General features: G+C 42.9%; 1 protein-coding gene across 1 annotated transcript in view; it reads left to right on the forward strand.

Moving 5' to 3' along the window:
* The first annotated feature begins 3,670 nt into the window (after positions 1 to 3,670).
* SLC17A6 (solute carrier family 17 member 6) overlaps positions 3,671 to 25,116 on the forward strand; it is a 34,343-nt gene continuing 12,897 nt past the window's right edge. Inside the window, exons 1-3 of the mRNA XM_068147812.1 lie at positions 3,671 to 4,293; positions 7,185 to 7,437; positions 8,508 to 8,626. Of these exons, the coding sequence (XP_068003913.1) occupies positions 4,208 to 4,293; positions 7,185 to 7,437; positions 8,508 to 8,626 (458 nt within the window). The 5' untranslated portion in view covers positions 3,671 to 4,207. The remainder of the gene's footprint in view (positions 4,294 to 7,184; positions 7,438 to 8,507; positions 8,627 to 25,116) is intronic.

Below are 25,116 nucleotides of genomic sequence, written 5' to 3' on the forward strand. Positions count from 1 at the left end.
CTCGTCTGAAAACTAAGTCCTGCCACTAGGGTTAACACTACCAATTTATATGCTTAGAAATAAGATATTCCTTAAACCGGGCAAGTGCAGCTTTCAGGTACTTCTATGCCTTTCTCCCCGCCTTTTTAGTGACCGTTGTGCCTTCTCAGAAAGCAATTGCACCTTCCCCAAATACTGGTGGATTTAGCAAGCCATTAGAGCGTTTCATCATCTTGCTAGTGCAGAGATTTTCGGGCAAATTACCTCTAGCTCATCTTACAACTAGAAATCACCCTAAATAAAATCAGTGGTCACCTTTTGTCCTCTACTATGTATAATTTCCTGTGCTTCTCAGGCTATTGGTAAAGCAATGTCATAATGTTCTATCAACTGAGCAGGGACATCTGAAAGAAAGCAGCCCATCCACGCTGTCATATAGCAAAGCAGTGGAGGACTCAATTTTGCTTGACAAAATCCACTATCAGTTTATTTTGTCTCTTTGGCCAGCTTCCTGATAGATTTTTCTCTTTGCCCTTTTGATCTTGGCCCAAACTTTCAGATTCATATTTCCAGGAAGCGTGAGCTGGCTGAGGGTGACCTTCCATGTGCATGTTCTGCCCAGGAAAATGTGTTCTTCAGAATGTTTCAGCTCAAGCCTGGTCACTTTGGGACCCAAAACAGCAGCAAGGATAAGGTTAAAAAAAGTGAAATTGAAATCATGTTTTTCAGTCACTGTTGTATCAATCCTGAAAATTTTAGCTTGAGATGTAGTTTGCTCCAGCAAGACTAAAACTTCAAGAAATGTATATTGCTGTGTTGAGTTTGTAGTCATCTGAAAGGATTACTCCATAATTAGACTTTATTCTGAGGGTTATTGTGGAGAATTTGGGATTAGATATACAGCAATAAGAAAAAAATGAAGAACCACATCTGTAATTCTTCATCTCCTCCAATGAACTCTTTGAATTAGCTCAGTTAGGAACTTGTTAAAATGAACTACTTATGAAAACAGGAAGGCAGGTTAGGATTCAATCCTTTACCCTTCACACAAGTAAAAAAGAAGGAAGAAAAAAAAGCAGGCATCACACTGCTCTATGTGAAAAACCACAAACATCTGCAGCATCCTTCGTCACACCACATCATCACCCCATAGGTATTCTTAATGCTTCCTAAGAACTGCATTCTTTACTGGGTGCCTTTAGAATGCATCTCTTTGCTTCTGGTCAGTAAGTGAATATCCAGCAGTGATACCTGGACCAGATTTTTCTGAGCACCATCCTATTTCACCTGTAACTGACACCAGTGGGAAGAACCAACAGTGATTTTACTTTGAATTAGTCTGAATTAGTGCTTCTGTGAGAGGAGTCTGCCTGGGACAGGTATTCAATACAGGAATAATTATTGATGACAGTTTTGATGACATATATTACTGCTATGTGTTGTTTCTTCTGAAGATGGTTAAATAGCTACTCTATAATGTCACATAGGTTTAAATAGCTACTTTATAATGTTACATAGGTTAAATAGCTACTCTGTAATGTTAAAAAGCTGACAAGTCTCTATGTGTTTTATAACATTAATGACATTAGCTTTCTACTGCTCTTATTGGTGCCTCGTATGAAACCAAAACAGCTGAGCCTGGTCATGATGTGTCTCACTAATCTCTGGATATACTGTGGGATAGACATATTTCCTACTTCAGTTGGCTGCAGCAGCAGCAAAGTCACTAGAGCATATTTTCCTATACCATAGTTGTTGGCTGTTTTGCATATTTTATCCAATTAATGACTAATTCTCCTCTGGTAAGAGTCTACATCCAGGAATCTCTCAGCTGGTGCATTTTTGTGTGATACACTAAATTATTTATCTTTCCCAAATCTATCATCATTTACTTATTAAAGGCCATCATTTTAGCTATCTTCATTTAGTTATTATCATTTAGTTATTATCATTTAGTTATTACTCTTTAGCTACTATTATTTAGCTATTATTGCTGTCACTTAGTAGCCACAGCATCAGAAACATGTCAGTGCTGAGCTTCCTAAAACAAGGACCAGAGCTCCTTGTACATGGTGTGCAAATAAACAATGCAACCTTGCCCTGCAGACTTTACAGTTTCAAATTCCAGCTTGGAAAGCGATCAGTACTTTTTCTGAAAGGCTTGTGTTCCAGGATCCAATCTTGCTTCATTACTGCTAAACAATTTTCTGTTCCTGCTGCCCCTCATAAAAAAAAAATATAATATATTCTTACAGGTTTCCTTTCAGCATCTGCAGTGGCACACTGGGACACCAGGAAGACTTGCTTATGTAATGGTGCAGCTTTGCATCTGCTGGGAAAAATCCCTCCAGCAGCACAATGGTGGTGAAGATGCTTCACTAAAACCTCTGCTGAAAGCCACACTCAGTAGCTACCATGATCTAGAAACCAGCTTGGTGTTATGATGCTAATTAGCAGCGTTTCAATTGCATTTAAGTGTTAAATTTGCCACTGTAACAGTCTGTATTTATTTTTTTATTTCTACAGCTTCGAAAGGCAATATTGGCATTTTAAACGGATTAGTCAGTATGGGAATCGCAAAATCAACATTACGGGTCTGTATGCAGGCGCTGTGCTGCTGTAGCACTTCATCAACCCTCCACCAGAGGGCGACGTCAGGGGAAAAGATAAATCCCGAGTGCGGCTGCTCTCGGGAACTCTGCAGCTGCAACACATGGCTTCAACAGGGAATCTTACTTTTAAAACACACCCTTTACATTTTATCTCCAACTAGGCAGATGAAGGGTATCGATAATGTTAGGATTTGTTTCGAGCACAAATTATATTTTTCGTTTTGTTGTTTTTAAATGAACAAATCTACAGACCCTTGAAGATTAACATGAAGCCTAAGAGGAATATAATGGTCATGGCTTTAGAAAGGAATACTACCTTTTGTCTCTTCAATCGACTTCAAAGTGATTAAAGTCGGGAAACTATTACTAGATTATGGAAAGAAAACCAATTTTGTTCCGAATGTGCTCAGTTCATTCCAGTGCTGTAAATATCGTACATCAAGTCTAGATGTAATGCTGGCCTGCACAGAGGCAAAAAAGAGGAGAAGGCGAAAGGGATGGAAAAATGTTAAGTGCTTAAGAGAAAGCAGCCACTAATGGATGCCTAATATGATACAAAATGCGAGCAAACAAGGATGTAGAGATAAATATATCTTTGCAATAAATGTTATCTATTTCTAGCACGGGCAGTGTTACGTGCAGTGCATGCCCCGTTTCCCCAGAAGTGCGACTGGCTGCAGGAAGGCCGTGCGCCTTCTCCACAGCAACGGCACAAACGGCCCCGACGTGGGGCAGAGCCCGGACGCGGCGGGGAGGGGCAGGAGGCGCTGGGTACCCTCAAGGCCGCGGACGCGGCTCCCGGTGGCTGCGGAGCGCGGCCCGCCCCGCCGCACGGCAGGGGTGCGGCGCTGTCCGCGGTGCTGAGGGGAGGAAGGTGGCGAGGCGCTGTCCGCGGTGCTGAAGGGAGGGGGCGCGGTGCCCGAAGGGTGCCGCTCGCCTCCGCCGCCGCCTCGGGGAGAGACCTGCGCGGCCGCCCTGCTCCCGGCGTTGCGCGGGTGGGCGGGCGGGCGGTGACAGCACGGACAGGCCGGGGCTCCTCGCCGTCCGAGGGATTTGTCCAGCGGCTGCGGGGCTTGGGCTGCTTTGCAGCTCCCTGCCTACGGCGGCGAATCGCACCCCTCCCCCTCGGGCTCAACAGCCGGGGACACCCGCCAGCGCCAAACCGAGATTTGCTTTGAAACGCTCCCGCAAAGGGATCTCCGTCCCCTCCCAGCCGGGCATGGCACTGCCTCCACCCGCCATCACTGAAATCCGCAAGGCCCAGAAGACTTTCTGACCGTGCCTGGCAACTCCGCGCTGCCGGGAAAGCCGGGGGCTGCCTGCAGCGTTCGCAGACTCCCCGCTCGCTGCCGCACACAGGCGCGCTCCCTCGCCCTCGCCCTCGCCCTCTTCCCCCCCCCCCCCTCGGGCTCCGCACGCCGTCTCTCCTCTCCCTCTCTCTCTCTCTCACACACACACACGCTCACGCTTTCTCTCACTCTGCCTTTACCCGGAGGTGCACTGATAGCCGTTTAATGAGGGGGGAAAGTTAAGAGATTAAACCAATATGAACCATCGTTGCTCGTAGCAGTGCCCTATCCAGAGCAGAGCAGAATCCAGCGAGCACCCCTGCAGGAATGGAGTCGGTAAAACAAAGGATTTTGACCCCTGGCAAGGAAGGATTGAAGAATTTTGCTGGAAAATCTCTTGGTCAACTCTACAGGTAAGAATGAGTTCTCTTACAGGACCCTATTTCCCAGACATAATTGGAAGCTTTTCTTAACCGCCAGCTGCTGGAGGAGGTCGGATGCTTTGGGGAGGTTAGTGGTGGAGGGGCTGGGAACTGTGGAGATACTGCTGATATAATCTGGATCCTGTGAACTAGTGTTGAAGCTTCTCAATATGGCACCCTCCGAACTTCTCTATCTGATTCGTAGATGGTGTCAGTAAATATGTAGCGAAAGATTATCCCATCTTTCCCCCACAAAACCCAGGACCCCATCTTGAAATCTTAATCAAGAGAAAGGAACTCCCTGTAATTTATTTATTTTTGGTGTTGATTTTGCAATGCAGTCACCGGATCTTTCCCTCTGCCCTTACCAATCATTAATAATAATAGTAATAATAATAATAATAATAATAATAATAATAATAATAATAATTGTTGGTTTCGATTAGGGTTTTCCCTTGTGCAATTTGTCGTCAGAGGAAGATAAACATGGAGATGTATAAATAATTGATATCCGAACGATTTTTTCCTTTCTCCTGAAGCTAAAACATATAGAGGGATGTGTTTAATTATTTATCCATCTTCCTTGAGAAGCATCCACTTGTCTTAGAAGTAATACACAACTGCAATGGCTAAACTCAAAAGTGTCACTCAGCAATATGTTTACATGTGCACAGAACAGTTCTCCTTCCTTCGAACCCTGCGCACAGATAAACAAACCTCAGCTCCCGCATACCTAAAAAGTGTATGCACTGGAGTTGACACATCGTGCTCCATCCAATCTGGGGACTTTAGTGACCCCCCAGGACGTTTGAGAATAGTCTGTGAAATTCCGACGTGTTTTCGATTGTCCCCTCTGCTGGAAATTCCCCCGAAGTTGTTGTTTTTTTCCCGAATTAAAGATTAAAGGTAACTGCGGATTTATCTGCCATGGGCAGGTCACGTAAAAATCTTCTTCTTTTTTTTTCTTCTTCCCCCCATACCTATGCGGCAGTGTTGGGCACAGGCACAAGGCTTCTCCCCAGCATGAGTCACAACTTCTGCTGCCATTTTCAGGAGAAGGACATATCAGTGAAGTGATAAAGACACAATCAAGATTTCCATTTTAGTAGGCGGGGTACAATTTTGAAATGCCAGAAGTGAAACCAAAGCCAGCAACACCGCAGTGAATATCCTACGGGTTTAAGTCATTTAAAAAATAAATTTCAGTGGTCAGGGAAAAGAATAAAACAAAACAGGTAATCCAGAATAACTGCTTAAAATAGAACGAAGGGAATAAATCTCCTTTTTCGGGCCATAAACGACTCTACAACATATAAACAAACCGATCATGTTCACTGTTTTTTTTCTGTAGTCATACAGCGAATAAAGGAGAAACCTTGTTTGCAGATTCCAGCAGAACTCTCTTTGAACCGAGTAGCAAATGAGAGGTTGTCTAATCTTCTTCAATGCACAGGGCTAAACAATTTTGTTCCCGGTTGTTAGAATTAAAATAGTATTCCTGTCACTTGCACACTGATTTCTAGTGTCTTCACGAAGACAAGAAGTCCGCTTAGTGAGAAAATGCTTCTCCATCAGCCTTTATTTGCACGAACGAATTTTGAACGTTAACTCCGCGGTGGTTTATTTTATTCGCAACTTCGAAACAAAATTTTAACGCTGCGGTCTTTAAACAAGGAAATAATTTCTTCAGAAACGAAAAGAAAAAAACAGGATGGTTTTCACTGAGTAACTGTCGGTGTAAATCGCTCTATTTTCTCCGAAGCGCGGAGAAGCTTTTGAGCCTCGTTCTGTTAATTGTTACTGCCCCATTAGCCGGATGAGTTAACTTCAAAGGGCTGTTCTTCCGCGGAAAAAATTCTGATGGGAGAAAACACTCCTGAGAAGCGATAGGAGAGCTCGGAGTGTCGGGAGATGGTCACTCTCTCCTCAAGGGGATGATGGAGCTAGGTGGGAACCGTTAGGTTTCCTGTCTTTTGAATATTTCAGTGACTAACAAAGAAGATTAAGAGATTCAGCATGGGACACTCGCTCGATAAACCAAATATTTCTTACTACCGACACAGCATTTTAAAAAGCTTTTCCACCAAAGGAGAAGTAAAATGAAATGCTCTAAGTCACCTTTCGTGGATAGTAACAGGGGAAATTTTTTTCGGCATTTTCCTTGTTGATTCAAAATAGCTGCAAATATTTTCCCCCCTTCACATTCCTGCACACTGCTTTCAGGAAGACGTGAAAACAGGGAGTGGAGGCAATGAGATAGAGATAAAGCTGCTGTGGGAAGGTTAAAGCTGCTGAACGATCACACGTGTAGCTGAGGAGAGCCAGTTCTCTAAAGACGGTCATGTTTTCCTCCACTGCATGTGACAGCCATTTTGCAAGTCTAAAATAAGTGGCAATATGGTCCCCGCCCCCCTTCTCTTTAGATTTCTTTTGTTCCGAGACCTGAAACGAGATGCATACCAAGATCTTCCCTCTTGGTGCTCATAAACGGCAAGAAGGGAGTAAAACCTTCTCCCAAAGACTGTTTCAGTTTCCATACCATGCCTCTTGGGCTGCCCAACATGGCGCCTCTGCAGTGGTTACAGATGATGTCTTCTTACTGCGTCCTACATATTTCAGCAGAAGTCTTTAATGATAGATGAGCAATTCTCAGCCAGAGCTCCTCCCTGGGCTTCTGCGGCGGGGTGGCGGGGGGGAGTTGGGGATGACTAATCCTGACTCCCACAGGTCATTGCTAGAGAACAGTTGAAGGTGAATGGAAAACAAGGAATAAAACCTCAAGTCAATCCAACCCCAGCCAAAGGGGCGGGGGGAGCGGTGAATTTAAGCCTTCTGTGCGTTCAGGCGGCCAGGGTTTGACTTTCTCCTCTTGTGTCGGCCAGAGTCTTAGAGAAGAGGCAGAAGCCCGGAGACACCATCGAGCTGACGGAAGATGGGAAGCCCATGGAAGTGCCCGAGAAGAAAGCGCCGTTGTGCGACTGTACCTGCTTCGGGCTGCCCCGGAGATACATCATTGCCATCATGAGCGGACTGGGATTCTGCATTTCTTTCGGGATCCGATGTAACTTGGGAGTGGCCATTGTGGATATGGTCAATAACAGCACCATACACCGAGGAGGAAAAGTTATTAAGGAGGTGGGAACCCTTCCCTCGTAAATCCCATGTTCTCCCAGTACAAATCCCAGATTAAGCACCTTTAGCGCAGGCGAGACGGGCTGGGACGGTTCGATGACATTTCCCCCTGTTCAGCCTGCAATGCTCCCGGTGCCCGACCCCGCCGCCGCCCTTTGTAGCACGGGAACCTCATTCCTGAAGGAGAAACAATTGCTATCGATTCTTTCCTATTTTCCCCTCCCCACCCCAAAGCCTATGTGCAGGCAGGTTGTTATTGTATTTTCCCTTTTGCACACACCCTCGAAGAACGCAAATACCTGGTAAAACACACGTAGAGGGTGGGGAAAAGAGGGCGTCGAGTGAGCGGCTGCGGGCAAGGAGACGGTTGGTTGTGCGAAAAAGGTTTGAAAACATCGGCATGAAACAATTTGCGTTGACAAAAGGCATGAAATGGTAAGACTCGTTTTAATGTGAGTTGTAGCGTAGTGAGAAAGAGGTGAATCAAACCAGATGCGTGGTGAGGATGCAGGTCAGCAGACAAACCAACTACTGTAGCGCATTCCTTGCACAGGCAAGAGGAAGGTGCTCAGAGCCCAGGCAGGGCGGGCAGGGGACGCTTCCGTCCCCTTCCCCTCCCTCCCCCCAGACCGCTCGGGACTCTGCTTCAAGCCCTGCAACCCCGGTCCGAGGCGGGGCAGCAGCTCTGGGGGGTGGCTCGCATGTCCCAGCCACACTCCGGGTCTGCGACGTCCCCGCCCGAGGGACCATGCCCCGACCGAGGGCTGTGGACACTCCCGAGCGGCCCTACCCCTCCGCTGTCCCAGGAAGACACGGGCGGTGCTGTTTTAGCTGCCGCTATCGAATTTGTTTTGCTGCTTATTTGTCTGTCGGGCGGCTGGAGCATTTGTTATGCCGGGCTAACGCAGAGCCAGTGTCTCTGTCCCTGCGCCCCGGCCGCTGAGTGTTACCACGGGCGTTAGAATCCCCCTCGCCTGCCCAGTACGAGTTACTGCGGATGAATGCTTTAACCTGGCACGATTACAGCCTTCCTCTTCTCTTTCTCTTTCTCTCCCGGTCATTTGCGCCGGAAGAAAGCGAAGTTTAATTGGGATCCTGAAACAGTTGGCATGATCCACGGCTCTTTTTTCTGGGGGTACATAATCACCCAAATCCCCGGCGGGTACATCTCGTCCCGGCTGGCAGCTAACAGGTAACGATGGGCTAAATCTCTACTAGTCGGGGCGGGAGGCAGCCGGGGAATGCGGAGCAGCGTAGGGGGAGGGGGGTAGTCCCCGGGCTATGACTGCCCGGGAGCAGGGGCACGGCAGGACAGCCACGCACTGGTGCTGCGTCCCTCCTGGTCCTCGCCGCAGCAATGCGCCCCCGGGGCAAAGGCAGCCGCGCTGCAGAAGGAAGGAATACTTGTACGAACTGTGGAAAGGCTGATGGGATGATGCAGTGGTCGTCTATCTCCAGAAATCCCCCTTTTGTTTGTCTGTTTGTTTTCTGTTGTGGTTTTTTTTTTTTTTTTTGAGGGGGGGAGAGGGAGGCAAGTGGGATCTCGGGTGGGTTTCTTTTTCTTTTAATAAGTCATCGAGGAGGTTGTGGTGATGATATTAACAAAGGCAAATGCAAAGATTCATTATTTCATCCAGCCTTGGGAGACGGTGGGGTGTTTTGTATTCTGTTTTCTTTCCCCCCATGACTGAAGGAAATAATTCTGATTTTTGTCTAAAAGAACAAGAAATCCCTCAGCAGGAATTTTCCATTAATGCACAAATGAGTTTTAGAAGGGTGGAAAAACATGTTTCACTGAGAGGTCTGCAATGAAAAGAAAGTGCAGATGGTGCAAGGACTTAAGGACTCGTTTCTATGGTGTCTGGCGGTTTCTCAAGCACCCAGGGTGCGATTCTACCTGTTAATTAGATCCTCTGAGTATTCAAGACACATGAGGCTTTCACATCCATGCTTAATGCCACAGGCTCATCCTTGCAGAAGCAGCAAAGGTCCTAATGCTACTCTTCAAAACAATGATAACCTGAGTGCAAATGGATACTAAAATCAGAAATATATACCTTGAACTCTCCTCAGGAGCACGCAACATCAAAAGTGGGCTTGGACAGGCAGAGAGGCTTTGCCTAGAGAGCAAGTAGTTGAGAAGGGGAGGCAGAGAGAAAGGAGCTACAGACGAAATGCTTTTTCAGAGACCTCCATCAAAAATAATGAATATTTACTAATGGAGAGATTCTCTGTAACAGAGATAACCCTAACACCCCACCTTTTAAAGCAGCTAAACTAAAACACAGCATTTATTCAAGTGAGGTATCCATTGCCTGCCTGTACACAAGTGACATCTTTCTGATAAGGACTCAGCAATTAACAGTTAAAGGGTTCTTTTCCTTTTCTTCCTCCCTGGGTATTTTTTAGTCTTTACATAGTCTGTAACTCAGACACTGAAGTCATTTGAATCAATCCACACTGAAAGTGGTGCAACTACATCTGTTTGTAAGACAATGGCAGGGACATTCCCAGGAAAGCTCAGCACACAAGCTGGCACATGTAGATCAACAAACATTTACACAAACATTTTTATTTACACCAGCAAATGAAGACTAGTTCCTATTATTAACCTGGGTGTATTTTAAGTCAGCAATTTTCACAGATTACTGGTTAGTTATTACCATTGTGGAAGCCTGACACAAGGCAAATGACTATGTAAATCACAGACTTAATTAAGGAACTAGCAGTGACATATGTGCCAGCAATTGTGCATAGTAAAATATGGATAGTGGCTGTGAGTTATATTTAGGCTTTGGACAAAAATATCAAGAAGATGGAGTGCTAGAGTGGTTCAGTGTAGTGGTTGAAATAACAGGGTGTTGAGGAGATTAAGTTAGCTCCTTAATGCTTCAAAGAGATTTTGACATCTATGGCTAGACTTTTAACTTGAAATGAAAAGAATAACACCCAAAATAGGGTGCATGTCTTGATGTCCAGACTCTTACCAGGAAACTGCATGACAAGTCAGACAAGTGAGTGGGCAGGCCTGGAGACCTTTAGCACCCACAGAACATGAGCCATTATAAAAGTCTCCACTGATGGAGAAGTCTCATGGTAGAGCCACATGGTACAGTCCCTTCATACTGTGGTGGGCAACATCAAAGTAACATTTTTGTTGTTTTATTTTACAAACCTCACTGACTGTTTTTGTGGTGTCAGCAGTTTCCTTTGCATTCAAAGTCAGTCTGAATTTGTACAGAAGAACAAGGTTCAGATGTGTCCTACATAAAAAAAAATAATAGACTCAAGAATAGCATCACCAGATTCAAGATGATCTGTGAGAAACTCAGTCTTGAGCTCATTAAAAGAGAAATATTCAAGAGAGTCCTTCCCTGGAAGGGAAGGAGATAAGGATTACAAAGAAAAGAGAGCACAAATGTAAAAGTGACTCTAAGCTGCTAATAGGAAGGAAATTGGGAGGAAGGTTAAGGTGTGCTTTGTGAGTTTAATTCATTACTGACAGAACTGCTGAGTGCATAGCACTGAGTTTGCTTGACATTAAGATTCAGTAGAGCAACCAATTAGAGACATTGGGGTAACATTAACTCCAAAGTTTCTCTAAGGTACAACACACAGCAAAAATCATCCTCCTGTGGTATCAAGAAAAGCCTTCCACACACAATGCATTACTTTCAGGCTGGCCTGAAACCCTTTGTTTTGATTCTGCCTCTGGTTTAAAATTCTTGCTGCCAATCAAGAATTAGCAACCCTGAGCTCTGAACCCTCTAACATTTTAGTCAGTTGTGTCTGTCAAAGGTAGCATTTTCCTGAGGTTCTCTGCTAATTGTAGGAGTCAAGGCTGCTGCTGCCTCACAATTATTCTCTTCTGCATTGACTCACTGCTCTCATGCACAACTCCCCATTATTTCTGACAGATCAGATTTAGTGATGTACAGATTTACAAACAGTAAATGGAGTTCTCAGGAATTTGCACTTGATAGCTTGAGTCTCAATTTATCTCATAATGCATCACTGAGAATTTTCTGGTATAGAGTATTTTCAGCCCAGCACCAAGACAAATTCTTTATTTCAAAGAGGTGTAGTTATACTGCATGGTCAAACAGAATGCAACCACTCATTCCAGAGGACATTCATAAACAATCCATCTTCTGAGCATTTACCACACAGGTGGTCAGTAGAAGCTGGGATAGACTGTTACAAAGAGCAGTGCTCCTGAACATTTTCAGCCTCTGTTGACTTCTGTAGGAATAGGAACCCTGCAGTATGTTGCAAGACTAAATACAGATTTTCAAAAGACATAGACTGGGCCTTAGATGTCCCCACTTTGCAATCAGTGGAGCTTTAAACTGGCATCCCTTGTGTAATGTGTGAAAATAGAAGAGGATTCCCTCCTGCCACTAGAGGTTAGAGGCCCCTTCTCCCAGAGGAGGATCTGCCTGTGGAAGGTGCTGGTATGTAACCACTATGCAACCAACCACAGCAGGCTGGGGGAACAAAGGAAGCGCAATGCAGCATCCCCTGGGCAGGGCTTATTACAGCTCTACCTTTCCTCAGGGTTAAGTTCTCAATGAACAATGAACCTTGCTGCCAATTAAGCAAGAGGCAACGACAGCAGAGAGTGCTGAGCAGGTGCTAGTAGTTTAGAGATGGCATCCTGTCACATGGACATTTAGGTTCGTGACTGACGTAGGTTAAGTCGTCTTTGTGAAGATACCCACGGCTTTACACTAAAAAAAATGTACCTGTCTCCCCAGGCTGCAGTGCACTGGGAGCAGAGCTCGTGGTCCCCACACAGATCTTTATGTAACTGTTGAGAAAAAGTCAGCTATGATTCAGAGCTTCTGAGTCTGTAGGGCCAAGAATAGACAAGCAGATTGCAGAGCCAAATCTGAAAGGATGTAAATGGTCATTGGTTACAACCCTGATTAGCAACAGCAAAGCTTTCTATCCAAAATGTGCATAAAGACTTTATGGTTAGTTGGTTTTGGTGGTGTTGGGTTTTTGGTTGTTTGTTGGTTTGGTTGCTGTTTTATTTGTTTGTTTCTGGTTTTCACCGAATCGTAGTAGATTTTGACTAGTATGAGCAGGGGTTTCAGGAGGGATGAACTGAGCTACTTTTACATTGTTTGAAAGTATTTTTTTCCTAGGGAAAAAAAAGTGAATTAAGAAAGCATTATTTACAAGTAATTTTCCTAGGGAAAAAGAATAATCAAGAAAACATGAGAATTGAAGTGTGACGCCCTAACATCATGTATCTACACTATTTAATCAGCTGAGCTATTCCTCATGCTGGCAGTTAATGCCATTTAGAAGCACATAAATCCCATTAGAATGCTTTTCAACTACAGGTTTGATATCAGCATTGCAGAGAGGCTGTCATTATGTGATTATGATGGAATGTAAACAGAAAGGGTATGAAACGCTGTCAGACCTTCAACCTCACCTAGCCGGGATTTCCACTTAGTCCACAGAAAGCAATTTCCCTCAGGCTAATCAGAATTCACCTAATCCTTACAAATTAAAAAAACAACCCCAAACATCATTCCCAGTGATGGAAATCTTACTAAAAGAAAGAAAAGAATTCTCTGGTGTGGTGGCTCTTCAACTCCATTATTCACAATTTGATTTAAGGGAAATACACTGAAACATCAGTGGCTGAAATGTTTAACTGCTGCTGTCAAGTCCAGAAATGTCATTTAATCATCACAGTCTTTTGTAGTGTTTTAACAACCCCATTATAAACAGGTTTTGATGCTGTGGTGCTTTGAAAACACCAAATAGGAAACTGGTGGAGTCTTTGTTCTCTTTGAGCTCCTTCAGGAAGATTTACACTTAAATTGAATGAGTGAGCTAACAGGAATTGCACAGCTCGGGTGGATTGTGCCATTCCCAGAATATCTGGGTCTGCCTCTGCACTGCCTCTGTAGGGGGGGCCAGGGTACCTGTGCATTAGCCTGGGTCATCACATGGTGTGACGAAACCTCTTTCCTTCTTTTTGGGTTTTGCACAACCAAGTGAGTACCTGCAACTAGACTGCTGATATTTATCACACTGGGAGTCTGATGATTACCTATGCTTATGACCCTTGCAAAGATTTGGATACCATTATGAAGTAGCCCTTAAACAAGCTCTGCTGTGATTTTCATGTTTCATTCATATAAGTGCTGATAAACTTATGAGTAGAACAAGGGCCAGATAATCAGGTGTGGTGGGTTCAAGTTCCCACCCCTCCTCCCACCCCCCAACATTAACTTTGCCAGACCAACTCAGTTAGAAGCAAATGAAGCCACCACATCAGGTGACATTTAACCATCGTTTGGTAAATTGAATTCTCTTCAGTAGAAACCACACTCAAGAGCAAAGTCACATTCTATTCTATTCTATTCTATTCTATTCTATTCTATTCTATTCTATTCTATTCTATTCTATTCTATTCCATTGAGAGTAGGGAACCACCCTGGAAAGCAATGATGCTGGCTGGGATCTTAAACCATGTTGGAATACAAATCCATTGTGATCTCCCAACTTGCTGATCTGAAAAGGAAGTCAATGTAATCCTGAGATAGTGATCTTTCTGTGTTAAGGGCAGTGAGTGTATTTAGGTCAATGACACTGATCTTGGAATCTTGCAGGTAATTTGGGTACATGCATATGAATATGAGGGTGAAAAAAAAAAGAAAGATTGGTTTAGAGATCTTAAATTACTTATGAGATGGTAGTATATAATGTCACATAGTGGAAAAAAAATAGCAAGAACTGTATATTTAAGAGATCAGAATAGAAAAAGACTAGTAGGAGGTAATCTGATTACAAAGCATGCCTAAAACTGCACTGGAAAGAATATTGCTGGGTTTCAATATGTGCTTTAGTCCCATGGAAACATAACAAGAATCAGTACATGACAGCCACATACATTTAAATAGCATAAATATTATCAATAATGACTAGCCACCACTGTTTCAGCCAGAGAAATTTTGTGCTAGATTCTTCTTCTTTGGGTGTTAAATTCCAGTATTTGAAGTTGTGGTTTGGCTATTAAAAAAATGTTTTCAGTACAGTGATATTCAGGCAAAATACAAGGGATAATATCAAGGGAATATATAAAGGTTAATGCCCCAGTGAATATCAGGCTAGATGACCTTAAAACTAAGCACTTGTTTTGTATCCAGAAACATAACCATTTAATTTAAATTAATATTTCCTATTCCACATTCATACTACTGCAAAGCTGCAGCTGTTGGTGAATAAGCTACCTGCTGGGCTGTCACACATGCATCAAAAGGTGTGAAACTGTACTGCTTTCTACCTCCTCACATCAGGAGAATTTACATATAATTGCATTTTAACTTCTTTAAAAATGCTTTAAAAACCCTACTGGAAATCTCTAATAAACCCCTTACCCTATCAAAAGCACGACCAAAAAGCTGCAGCAGTATTTTCTCACTCATCTCCTAAGTGAGCACCCACTGTAAATCAGGGAAGATCCTCTGAAATGTCATTGTCAGATTACATGGGATAAGGAATTATTTCCCAAGTTTGGAATTACATGTTTAAAAAGAAGTGTAGGTTTTGACTGCACATGCCAAGCACTCTTTCAAAACCAGATCTGCAATAATCACCAACTTGGTTGTGGTAAAGGGAAGCTGAGTGACTATTTGAGCTCATTTGGGTACATTCAACCATTAGAACTCTCTTACACAAAGAAATGCAAAGGGCAGAGTAGAATGGCAATTCCTAGACAATTAAATCCAACTTCTAATTCTAGGCTAATGCCATAAATTTCTCATTAGCTGTTGCCCCACAAACCCTGGCACTACGCACATCAAGAGCCATCCCAACATAACCATACCAAATCTCTCTACAATGTAATCGTCTTTCATCTATGTTGAGCTCTTCATCATTGTCACATTCTAACCTGAATGAAAACATATAAATCAACCTTTCACTTCAAATCCATCTTTGGTATTAAGGTGCCATTCATCTTGTTATTAAGGGATAAATCCTTTTCCCCAGCAAGTAATCCGATAGGATTATTTGCATGAAGAAATGAAATGATATTTCAGACAACTCTGTGTCAGAGCTTCTCATCTCAGAGCCCCAAAGATTTTTACTGAGATTGTGTCATCAGTGTGTCAGTGAAATCAGAACATTTCTCCCTGACTCAGGGTTAATAATAATTAGCATGAAAGAAAAAAAATAATCAAGGCAAAGAATTGGTTTAGAAAGACAAGAACTGCATTTCTACAAGAAAGATGTAGAACTTTCTCTCTTTGCATTTTTCTGCTTCAAAGGGCAGTGGATAACTTCAGTTTTTAGCTGCTGGACAGATTGTGTGTTTTTCTGATTTGTGAACAGCATCCAACTCACAGCAGGACCAGGGGATGTGCGGATGGTTAGACAAGAGGCAGCTTCTGAACTTGTGCACCTATAAGCTGACCTTGCACTATAAGAGAGAGCCCCCGAGGTTGTACTTGCCAGCAGCACCTTTCACATTCAGTTCAAAATCCTGCATCCTGAACTGGGCTCCCATTCCAGGCAGGAGGGTTTCCAGGCAGAGAAACCAATATTGCACTAAAACCCCACGCTGATTCTGACACCCTGCTGCATTGCAGAGTCTTCTAAGCACCAGTCACTGCAAGAAGGGGACTGGGGAAACATCTCCTGGTGACTGGTACCGCCGCTCCCTCTGCCATATGGCTCAGGGTCCTTCCATTTTTCTGTCATGAATGATGAAGCTGTTTTCACAATTTAATGATGCAACAAGGGATTTGGATGGGGGTTTTGGTTGATAAAAGAGGGCCTCAGATGTGTGACAAAAAATTAATAATGTATCCAAGCCCTTATTATAGTGGATTAGGTGGTGGGAGGTCGGCTTTTACATATTAATGCTTCCATGGAGGGCTTATAATAGGATTTGGTATTAAGGGCACACAGACACACATATCCCTCCTTCTTTGTACACATATGAATGAAAATGACCTGGTTTATCACGTTTTCCTACAGCCAAATAAAGCTGCTATAGCATGGCTTCAGGCCACAGACTATTATTAAAGAGGATGGGTTTTAAGCTGTGCTCTCGTGCAGCAGGTTCAACCTAAGACTGGCACTTGGGAATAAGTGTTCCTCTCAAATGTCAAAGGTAGCTTATTTGATCTGTTTTGCCGGGCAGCTGAGTTCATCAACCACTCTGATATTCAGGGCACAACTCTAGCTTTGTTAGCCCTGTGCCATTTAATGCAAATCACAGCCCCGATTCAGAAACCCCCACTACTTCCTGTCTGTCATTTATGAAGCCATAAGCTGTCAGGGAGAGCAGTTCACAGGAATATGCCTACAGTAGGGGGGTCAACAAGGTCATCAGGAAATTAGGCTGTACTAGAGAAAAGCCAGAATGATGATATATGTCACAGCACAGCAAAAGTGTCTCCCCATACTGGGGGTCATTTTCACTTAGTTCATTACGAACAGATAAACATAAATAGGAGTTGTCCCAAGAAGGATAAGCAGCATGATTGCAGACAACTAGAGCAAAGAAAATGTTAACAGGATTACATATGTTATAAAGAAACTTAAGTGACATGATAGGCACACACTTCAACATCAATATTGGCAATATAAATGTTCCAAATCAGTGGCTACTCACAGTTTGTGTTCCAGGTGGTAACCATGGACCCACAGGGAAAAATGCTGAAAAAATGGGGAAAAAAAAATTGTCACACTCTGTTACTGAAGAAAATTAGAATAGAATAGAATAGAATAGAATAGAATAGAATAGAATAGAATAGAATAGAATAGAATAGAATAGAATAGAATTAACCAGGTTGGAAAGGGCTTTCAAGATCATTGAGTCCAACCTATCACCCAATAGCATCTAATCAACTAAACTATGGCACCAAGTGCCCCACGCAGTCTCATCTTAAACACCTCCAGTGATGGTGACTCCACCACCTCCCTGGGCAGCACATTCCAATGGGCAATCACTCTTTCTGTGAAGAATTTCTTCCTAACATCCAGCCTAAACCTCCCCTGGTGCATCTTGAGACTGTGTCCTCTTGTTCTGGTGCTGGTTGCCTGGGAGAAGAGACCAACCCCCATATGGCTACAGCCTCCCTTCAGGTAGTTGTAGAGAGCAAGAAGGTCTCCCTTGAGCCTCCTTTTCTCCAGGCTAAGCAACCCCAGCTCCCTCAGCCTCTCCTCTTAGGGCTGTGCTCAAGGCCTCTTCCCAGCTTTGTTTCAGAAGTCAGTCAGAGCACTGGGTTATATTTACATAAATTGGAAGCAAGTAAACCATCATTAATGGTGTTAAATTTTTTACTTCCAAGCAACCCTCAAGCAAGAACATCCTAGGATGAGTATTATTTTCTGTTACTGGGAAGTCCCTGTGCAACTCTCAGCTGACAAATGTGGATTTTGGATACAGAGGGGCAGTGATCCTCAGGATATTAAATATAGGGAATTTCTTTTACTCCTGATGAGCTATTGCAGGACCAAATATAAAAATGTCAGACTTTGGCCCCTCTGGTTCAGCTGTAATTAACAAGAGTAGGAGTGTGGCTGAAATTTGGCCTTCTTTCTGCATTCCATCCTCCACTGGTCCAAATCCTTGGAAATCATTACCTATAGAAAATTTGCTATGCAGTTTACATGAAAGTACACCAGATGTATGGCACACCAAATCAAGCTGTAAAGAAACTTATTATTTATTGGGGTGATATGCCAATAGTGTCAAATAGCTTTGCTTTCAGTTCTCTCCTACATCCTGAGTCTCCATGGATCCTTGCTGCATGTATACCTGAGTGCCTTTCAGAGGGGAAATGACTAATCCTCTCTGAAACAAACCTCACAGAGATCCCTAATCACCTCTACCTGCTTTGATGTTTCACCCTAATAAAATGTATACACCAGATTTCATGTAACAAAATGCTGTTTAGGTTAGTTGCATATGAACACTGATGTCATAGTCATGTTGCTCTCAAGGAATCTGCATTTGCTCTGAGCAGACCAGATACAATCAGGTCTAACACATGTCCATATGTCCAAACACACTCCATAAAGCAGAGCAGATGTAGCTTCTGAGACCAACACACATCAGTTACCCTCCCAACCAGCTCCACATCGTAAGCTAAGCCCACAGTTTTCTCTTTTATAAGTGTATTATGTGTCCCTAAATCATCAGCGAGAGTTGAATCACAGCCTAAGCCCTGGAACTTGGTAAGATAATTTGAATGAGTTGGTCTTGGTTTGAAACATGATCTAGTAAATTACATATTTAAAGAACAAGCCATCCTAAAGCTAATGAGCTGAAAGGAATGAGTCAGAGTTTTATCTAGATGTATAGGGATATAATAGATTATAAAATGAAACCCTACATTTGAGAGATTCCCCAGATGAATTCAAGCAGGCCAGAGGGAAGGTTGGTAGGGTGATCAGATTAATGAATAATCAAGAAAGCAAAGTGAAGAGGGCCTGGCTTCCTTAGTGAGGTAAAAGAAGATAGGATTGCTCTTGTGGTGAACTGCAGAGAATAGAATAGAATAGAATAGAATAGAATAGAATAGAATAGAATAGAATAGAATAGAATAGAATAGAATAGAATAGAATAGAATAGAATAGAATAGAATAGAATAGGAGTTAGCCAGGTTGGAAAAGATCTTTGAGATATGTAGAATAAACCAGCATGGGTACAAGGTATCTCTGGGGTTTAGGAAGTAACAAGCTAGAAAGGACTCCAGAATAAGTAGGGCAATGCTAAATACACCTGAGATGGAACCTGATCTGATTATGAAAGGATGATGTCATGCACTTGCTGGTGAGAGGAATTTAATGACCTGGGAGTGTTTTACATTCAACATTGATTGCAATGATGCTGTCAACTAACAGTGCAGAAGTTTCTTCATAAGATGCACAATGGCCTGTCAGAAATAGGTCTGTGAATGGTCAGTGGAAGACACAGCCTAAGTTCTACAGGCTGGGGTCAGAGTGGCTGGAGAGCGGCCAGGCAGAAAGGGACCTGAGGGTACTGGTTGATAGTAGGCTAAACATGAACCTGCAGTGTGCACAGGGGGTCAAGAAGGCCAATGGCATCCTGGCTTGTATCAGGAACAGTGTGGCCAGCAGGAGCAGGGAGGTCATTCTGCCTGAGACTCAGCACTGGTTAGGCCACACCTTGAGTCCTGTGTCCAGTTCTGGGCCCCTCAGTTTGGGAAAGTTGTTGAGTTGATGGAAGGTGTCCAGAGAAGCGCAACAAAGCTGGGGAGGGGTTTGGAGCACAGCCCTATGAGGAGAGGCTGAGGGAGCTGGGGGTGTTTAGCCTGGAGAAAAGGAGGCTCAGGGCAGACCTTACTGCTCTCTACAACTACGTGAAGGGAGATTGCAGCCAGGTGGGGGTTGGTCTCTTCTCCCAGGCAACCAGCACCAGAACAAGAGGACACAGTCTTGAGCTGCACCAGGGGATGTTTAGGCTGGATGTGAGGAAGAAGCTCTTCATAGAAAGAGAGATTAGCCATTGGAATGTGCTGCCCAGGAAGGTGGTGGAGTCACCATCACTGGAGGTGTTTAGGAAGAGACTAGATGGGGTGCTTGGTTCCATGGTTTAGTTGATTAGATGGTGTGGGGTGATAGGTTGGACTTGATGATCTCAAAGATCTTTTCCAACCTGGTCTGGTCTATTCTATTCTATTCTATTCTATTCTATTCTATTCTATTCTATTCTATTCTATTCTATTCTATTCTATTCTATTCTATTCTATTCTACTCTATTTCTACTCTATTCTATTCTATTCTATTCTATTCTATTCTATTCTATTCTATTCTATTCTATTCTATTCTATTCTATTCCATTCCATTCCATTCCATTCCATTCCATTCCATTCCATTCCATTCCATTCCATTCCATTCTATTCTTTAGGGTCTTGTCTTGCATGAGTCAGTGTCATTAGTGTGCCTTGGAGAAGGCAGAAAGCTGTAGGGACATTGTGTTGCTGATACACATTGACTTATTCTCTGCATGGCACTTCAGTTTGGTGCTTGATCCTGTCCTGGTATGGTCCATATTGCTAAAAGATTTGTGAATGTTTGGGGATTTGTTTCTCTTCAAAGCTGGCAGATCAAACCACAGCATGTTCCGGTCAGCAAAATGTTCATGTTCTGCATCAAAGTCTTAGAAGGCCCTCATGACACCTGATATAGGTAGGTAGAGGCTTTGAAAGAGCTTTTTAAGAGCCTCCTTACCTGGTATCTAAATGCCTGAAATTTCTATCTCTTCAGTCACAAGGCTGGGCCACTCATTCAGTGAACAGACACAGAGAAAACTCTGGAATTTGTCAATTACACTGAAAGATGACATAAATGGAAATGCATGGGATTAGGATCTGAGGAACTGACTTCTCCTCAACACACCTGTGAAAGGGGGTTTAGCTTTATGGATTCCTCATAGCAATTTTCACTCCCAGTCACTGGAGGAAGAGGATGCTTCCAACCAGGCCCCTGTACTTTCAGATATCATATGTGTAACCCAGTATGTCACCCATCTGGCGTTCAGCATTTGGCATGCATCTGTGCTCCCACTGTTCTCAGCTCACTTTCTGAGCTGGCACTTCTTCCAGCTGAGTAACAATATCTATAATGCACTTCCATGCAGAATGCTCATGTAATATGAATTGCCTGGAAGAGATAGATGAAAAGAGTGGGGCTGCACAGATGCAGAGATTAGAAATGCAGAGATGAAAATAAATACATTTCTTTCCCTTTAGTTTCTCTCCAAAGAGAAAAAGGAGCCAAATGGCTTGAAACCCCCCAAAACCCATAAAATTAATTCCTCCTGCAACCTCATTCCATCCTAAGCATTTTTCCTGCATTGTCAGTCATTTCCTGCTTCTGCTCTCATCCCAAACATCTCTTAAGCAAATAAGATTTTGCTATTATTGCTGCTTGTATTATAGGAGGACTAAGTCACAGCTCATGACCTTCAAGTAATGCCAATGTCAGTAAAACACTGAGGATCGATGTTAGATCCTGTCTTTTGGGACTGAGTCTACCAAGTCTAGAAATAGAAACAGATAAGGGAAGCATAATTCTTTATTTCAGAGCTCCTTCTGGTCACTTCTGAGAGCCAGGAATTACTTTTTTTCCCCCTCTCCTTGACACACTGCTACCATATTTATTCATTTGTCATCTTCAGTAAACAGTTATTTTATTCCATGTATAGTTAAGCACTTGCTGATTTGGGGGGCAGAAAGGAATTTCCCCTACTGGAGGCACGTCAAGGCATTTTAATTCCTTCATATTTCAAGGGCCAAGAAAGATGGCAATGCCATTGGCTTTCCCAGCTCTGTCTCAGTGGCATACAGCAGTTTTCTTGGAATTTACCTTCAGCTAAAGGTCTTCATTTGTGCCATGGCATTAAAATGTTTTGTGGGGTTTGAAGTGTGACCAGAATGTCCTGGATGTTCAGGGATGCCTCTGTATGAAAATACAACAGCACAGCTACATGGATTTCCTAGGCTAAGCTCAACCCACCGGGCACAGTCCTTTGTTAGGAATGCTTTAGTATTTATGGAGGTGAAAGAAATGCAACAAGACAAAAGAGCAGGAAGAAGAAATACCAGCTATAGTTATGGATGTGCATTGAGAGATGCAAAGCAAAGGCAAGAAGATGTATTTGCTCTTGATTAAGAGTTACAGGGGAAATGGACTCACTGAAACAGTCACACACTAAATTCATGGTGCCACTTTTAATATGCAGGCAAGAAAAAGCATAAAAAAGCCATTTCTTACAAGAGTCATAATTTATCCCTAATTTATTTTACCCTTAAATGCATATAAATTTTTGCTTGGGGTGGGGGAAACTTGATCTATTTTTGAGAAGGCTGTTCCTATAGTGCATAGTGGTGAGAGAGAATTGAATTTCAACTGACATTGTGGAATTATTTCATCATCAGCTCCTCAATGTAACTAAATATTCACTGGTGCTCATGTCTCTAAACACAGGCAAGATTTTCCTTTGGAAGATGCATGTCTCTGATCATTCCTTAAATTACATTTTCCTTCCTCTTCCCTAAGGAACAGACTAAAGGAAACAGCTTGTCTTTAGTGAACATGAGAACAAAGGGAACTGTGGGCAACTCAGCTTTCAGCTGTGGCAAACAGAAGCTCATTTCAGAGACAGAACTGAGAAATGAGGCTAAATTTCCTTAAAGAAAGAGCTACCTACTGTAACAGTTCTGTTAATCTAATTGTTACCAAGGGTTGGCATTTAAATATATGTGGTCATAGCATGATTTTAACAGCAATAGTGATTTAGAGAGGCAGGCACTGATTCATACTAGCTAAGAATCTGTTACAGCAAGTCTATGCATAAGTAAAAATTAAAACATATAGTGCTGCATTGGGCATTTTACTAAAGAGCTATCAGAAGAGCTACAGGAAAGGTTACAAACCAAACTCGCCTTTATTCCTGCTTAGAAGCAAATAAAGTTTTTCTTGATGAATCTTTGGAACAGTTACAATCTATTGCTCTTGAAAAATTGCTGTCAGGAAGGTCTAACTTTTAAAAAGAATCTGTGCAAATCACAAGTAAAGCTCCCAGGAGCCCCAGATTCTTCTCATTAATAAATAAAGAGAGAAACCAAATGAGAACCCGAGACACCATTGTGGTTTTTGTGACCATATGGGTGCATTCAATTGTAAGGAAATGAAATTCAGAGTTAGAAACTTACACATAAAGAAATTGAGATTAAAGACAGAATTCAGGCCAAAATAGTTCACAGAGTGCAACACAAGCACTTGCAGCAGTCAGTCCCAGTAAATGTACTGAACATGCTGTCAAAGCCAGAAATGTGCTGCACAGCCAGCTAGATGTTAACAATGAGATGGGGATCACATGGAACACAATGAGGAGACAGGTTTAGAGCTGTTAAACAAAGCTTCTTTACCATGTCAAGAAGCCTTTCTTTTTCTGCTGCCCCTTAATATTTGTCCAGTAGAAGTGGAATATTTTCAGTTTGCTATGTAACAACTTTCATCAGGCTAACTATTCTAAGTAAAGGGTGTGAAACAGAGATGTCTTTCAGGAGAATTTTTGATTTGTAACTTATCATTGCTTCCTGCTTCTGTAGCCCAAGGTCTGTTTCTCTCTAGCTTATGGCTCTGCACCAATTTCTGAAGAACACATGCTGAGGTTAAAGGTTTCTGTCAAGTCAGTTCCACATCAGATACCATGATGTCATATGTTAAGACGTCTCCAGGATTTGTCTTAGCATTACACAGTTTTGCATAAAGGAAGTGTCCAGTCACTGCTGCTGGCTTCAGCCCTTTGCATAGTTCTACTGAATGAAAAATGGAGGGGGAAAAGGATGATCTTCCACAAAAAAAAAAAAAGGAATGAATGAACATTAAAAATAAGAAAAAAGATAGGAGAATGATTGAGAAAAAAGCTTCTTCCCCCAAGGGGCAGATATTAATTGACTCAAATTGAAATTCAGTTGAAGCAGTGGAGTTTTGCAAGTGGATAATCACTTCCCACATTTATTTAGACCTTGCAATATGCTTTACTTGAAATGATTCTTAGGATGATGCTTGGATTGAAATCAGCAAAATTCAGTGAGCAGCTTCTGAAAAACCAGCAGAAAGAATGATGCCTTTGCCATGGATGTGTTTCCATATTAAGTCTTGTGTCCAAGAAAATCCCTGCTGTTTGAAATTCTTCCTGCTGCTTAGGCATTTATGAAAGTGGATCCTCTGCTGCTTTATCAGTAGTGAATGCATGGTGCCACTTTCTTACAATTAAAGCACTAAGAAGAATCTCTCTTTTACTTGACCGCCTGTTTTAGCAAACTGTTTGGAGATCTAATTTCTAATTTCTCTAGAGGTTGGCAAATTCAATCAGATTTGGTTGAAACTGATGTGAAAATTAGCTCAAGGAAAGACTGGGGATATAAAGAATTATAGAATTGTTTTGTCTGAGAAAGACCTCTAAGGTCATTGAATCCAATCATTGACCTAGTGTCACCATGCCCAGTAAACCATCTTGTGAAGTGCCATATCTATACTTTTTTTTAACACCTCCAGGAACCATGACTCCACCACCTCTCTGGGCAGCCTATCTCCAATCCAAACCTCCCCTGGTGAAATCTGAGGCCATTTCCTCTTGTTATGTCACCTGACACTATGGAGAAGAGACTGACCCCCACCTCATTACAACACCTTTTCAGTAAAAAGCATTGAGGTCTCCCCTTAGCCTCCTTTTCTTGAGGCTGAGCAACCTCAGTTCCTCCCTCTGCTCCTCACCAGACCTGTTCTCCGTGCCCTTCACCAGCTTCCTTTCCCTTCTCTGGAAAGGGAAGGGAAAGCATCTCAATGTCCTTCTTTAGTGAGGGTCCAAAACTCAATGCAGTATTTGAGGTGCAGCTTCACCATTGCTGAGTACAGGGGCATGATCACTTCTGTATTCCTATAGCAGACCTACACCTGTGACTGCCTAAGTTGAATCTCCTTAGGGAATGATGCTAAGTAAGTGTTGACATCCATGTTTGGTCTGGGTCTAGACTACGTGGAGGCAGACACTAACTCAGACAAGCAGTATATTCCCTACATAAAGAACATGTGTTTGAATACATTCTGATTGATCTGTGAGCATATGTGGAATAAGGCATCGGAATGGCACTGAAGTTACTTCCTTTC

Source organism: Melanerpes formicivorus, unplaced genomic scaffold, assembly GCF_026170545.1.
Source record: "Melanerpes formicivorus ecotype bairdi unplaced genomic scaffold, bMelFor1.0.p_v2 SCAF_16, whole genome shotgun sequence".
Classification (NCBI taxonomy): domain Eukaryota; kingdom Metazoa; phylum Chordata; class Aves; order Piciformes; family Picidae; genus Melanerpes; species Melanerpes formicivorus.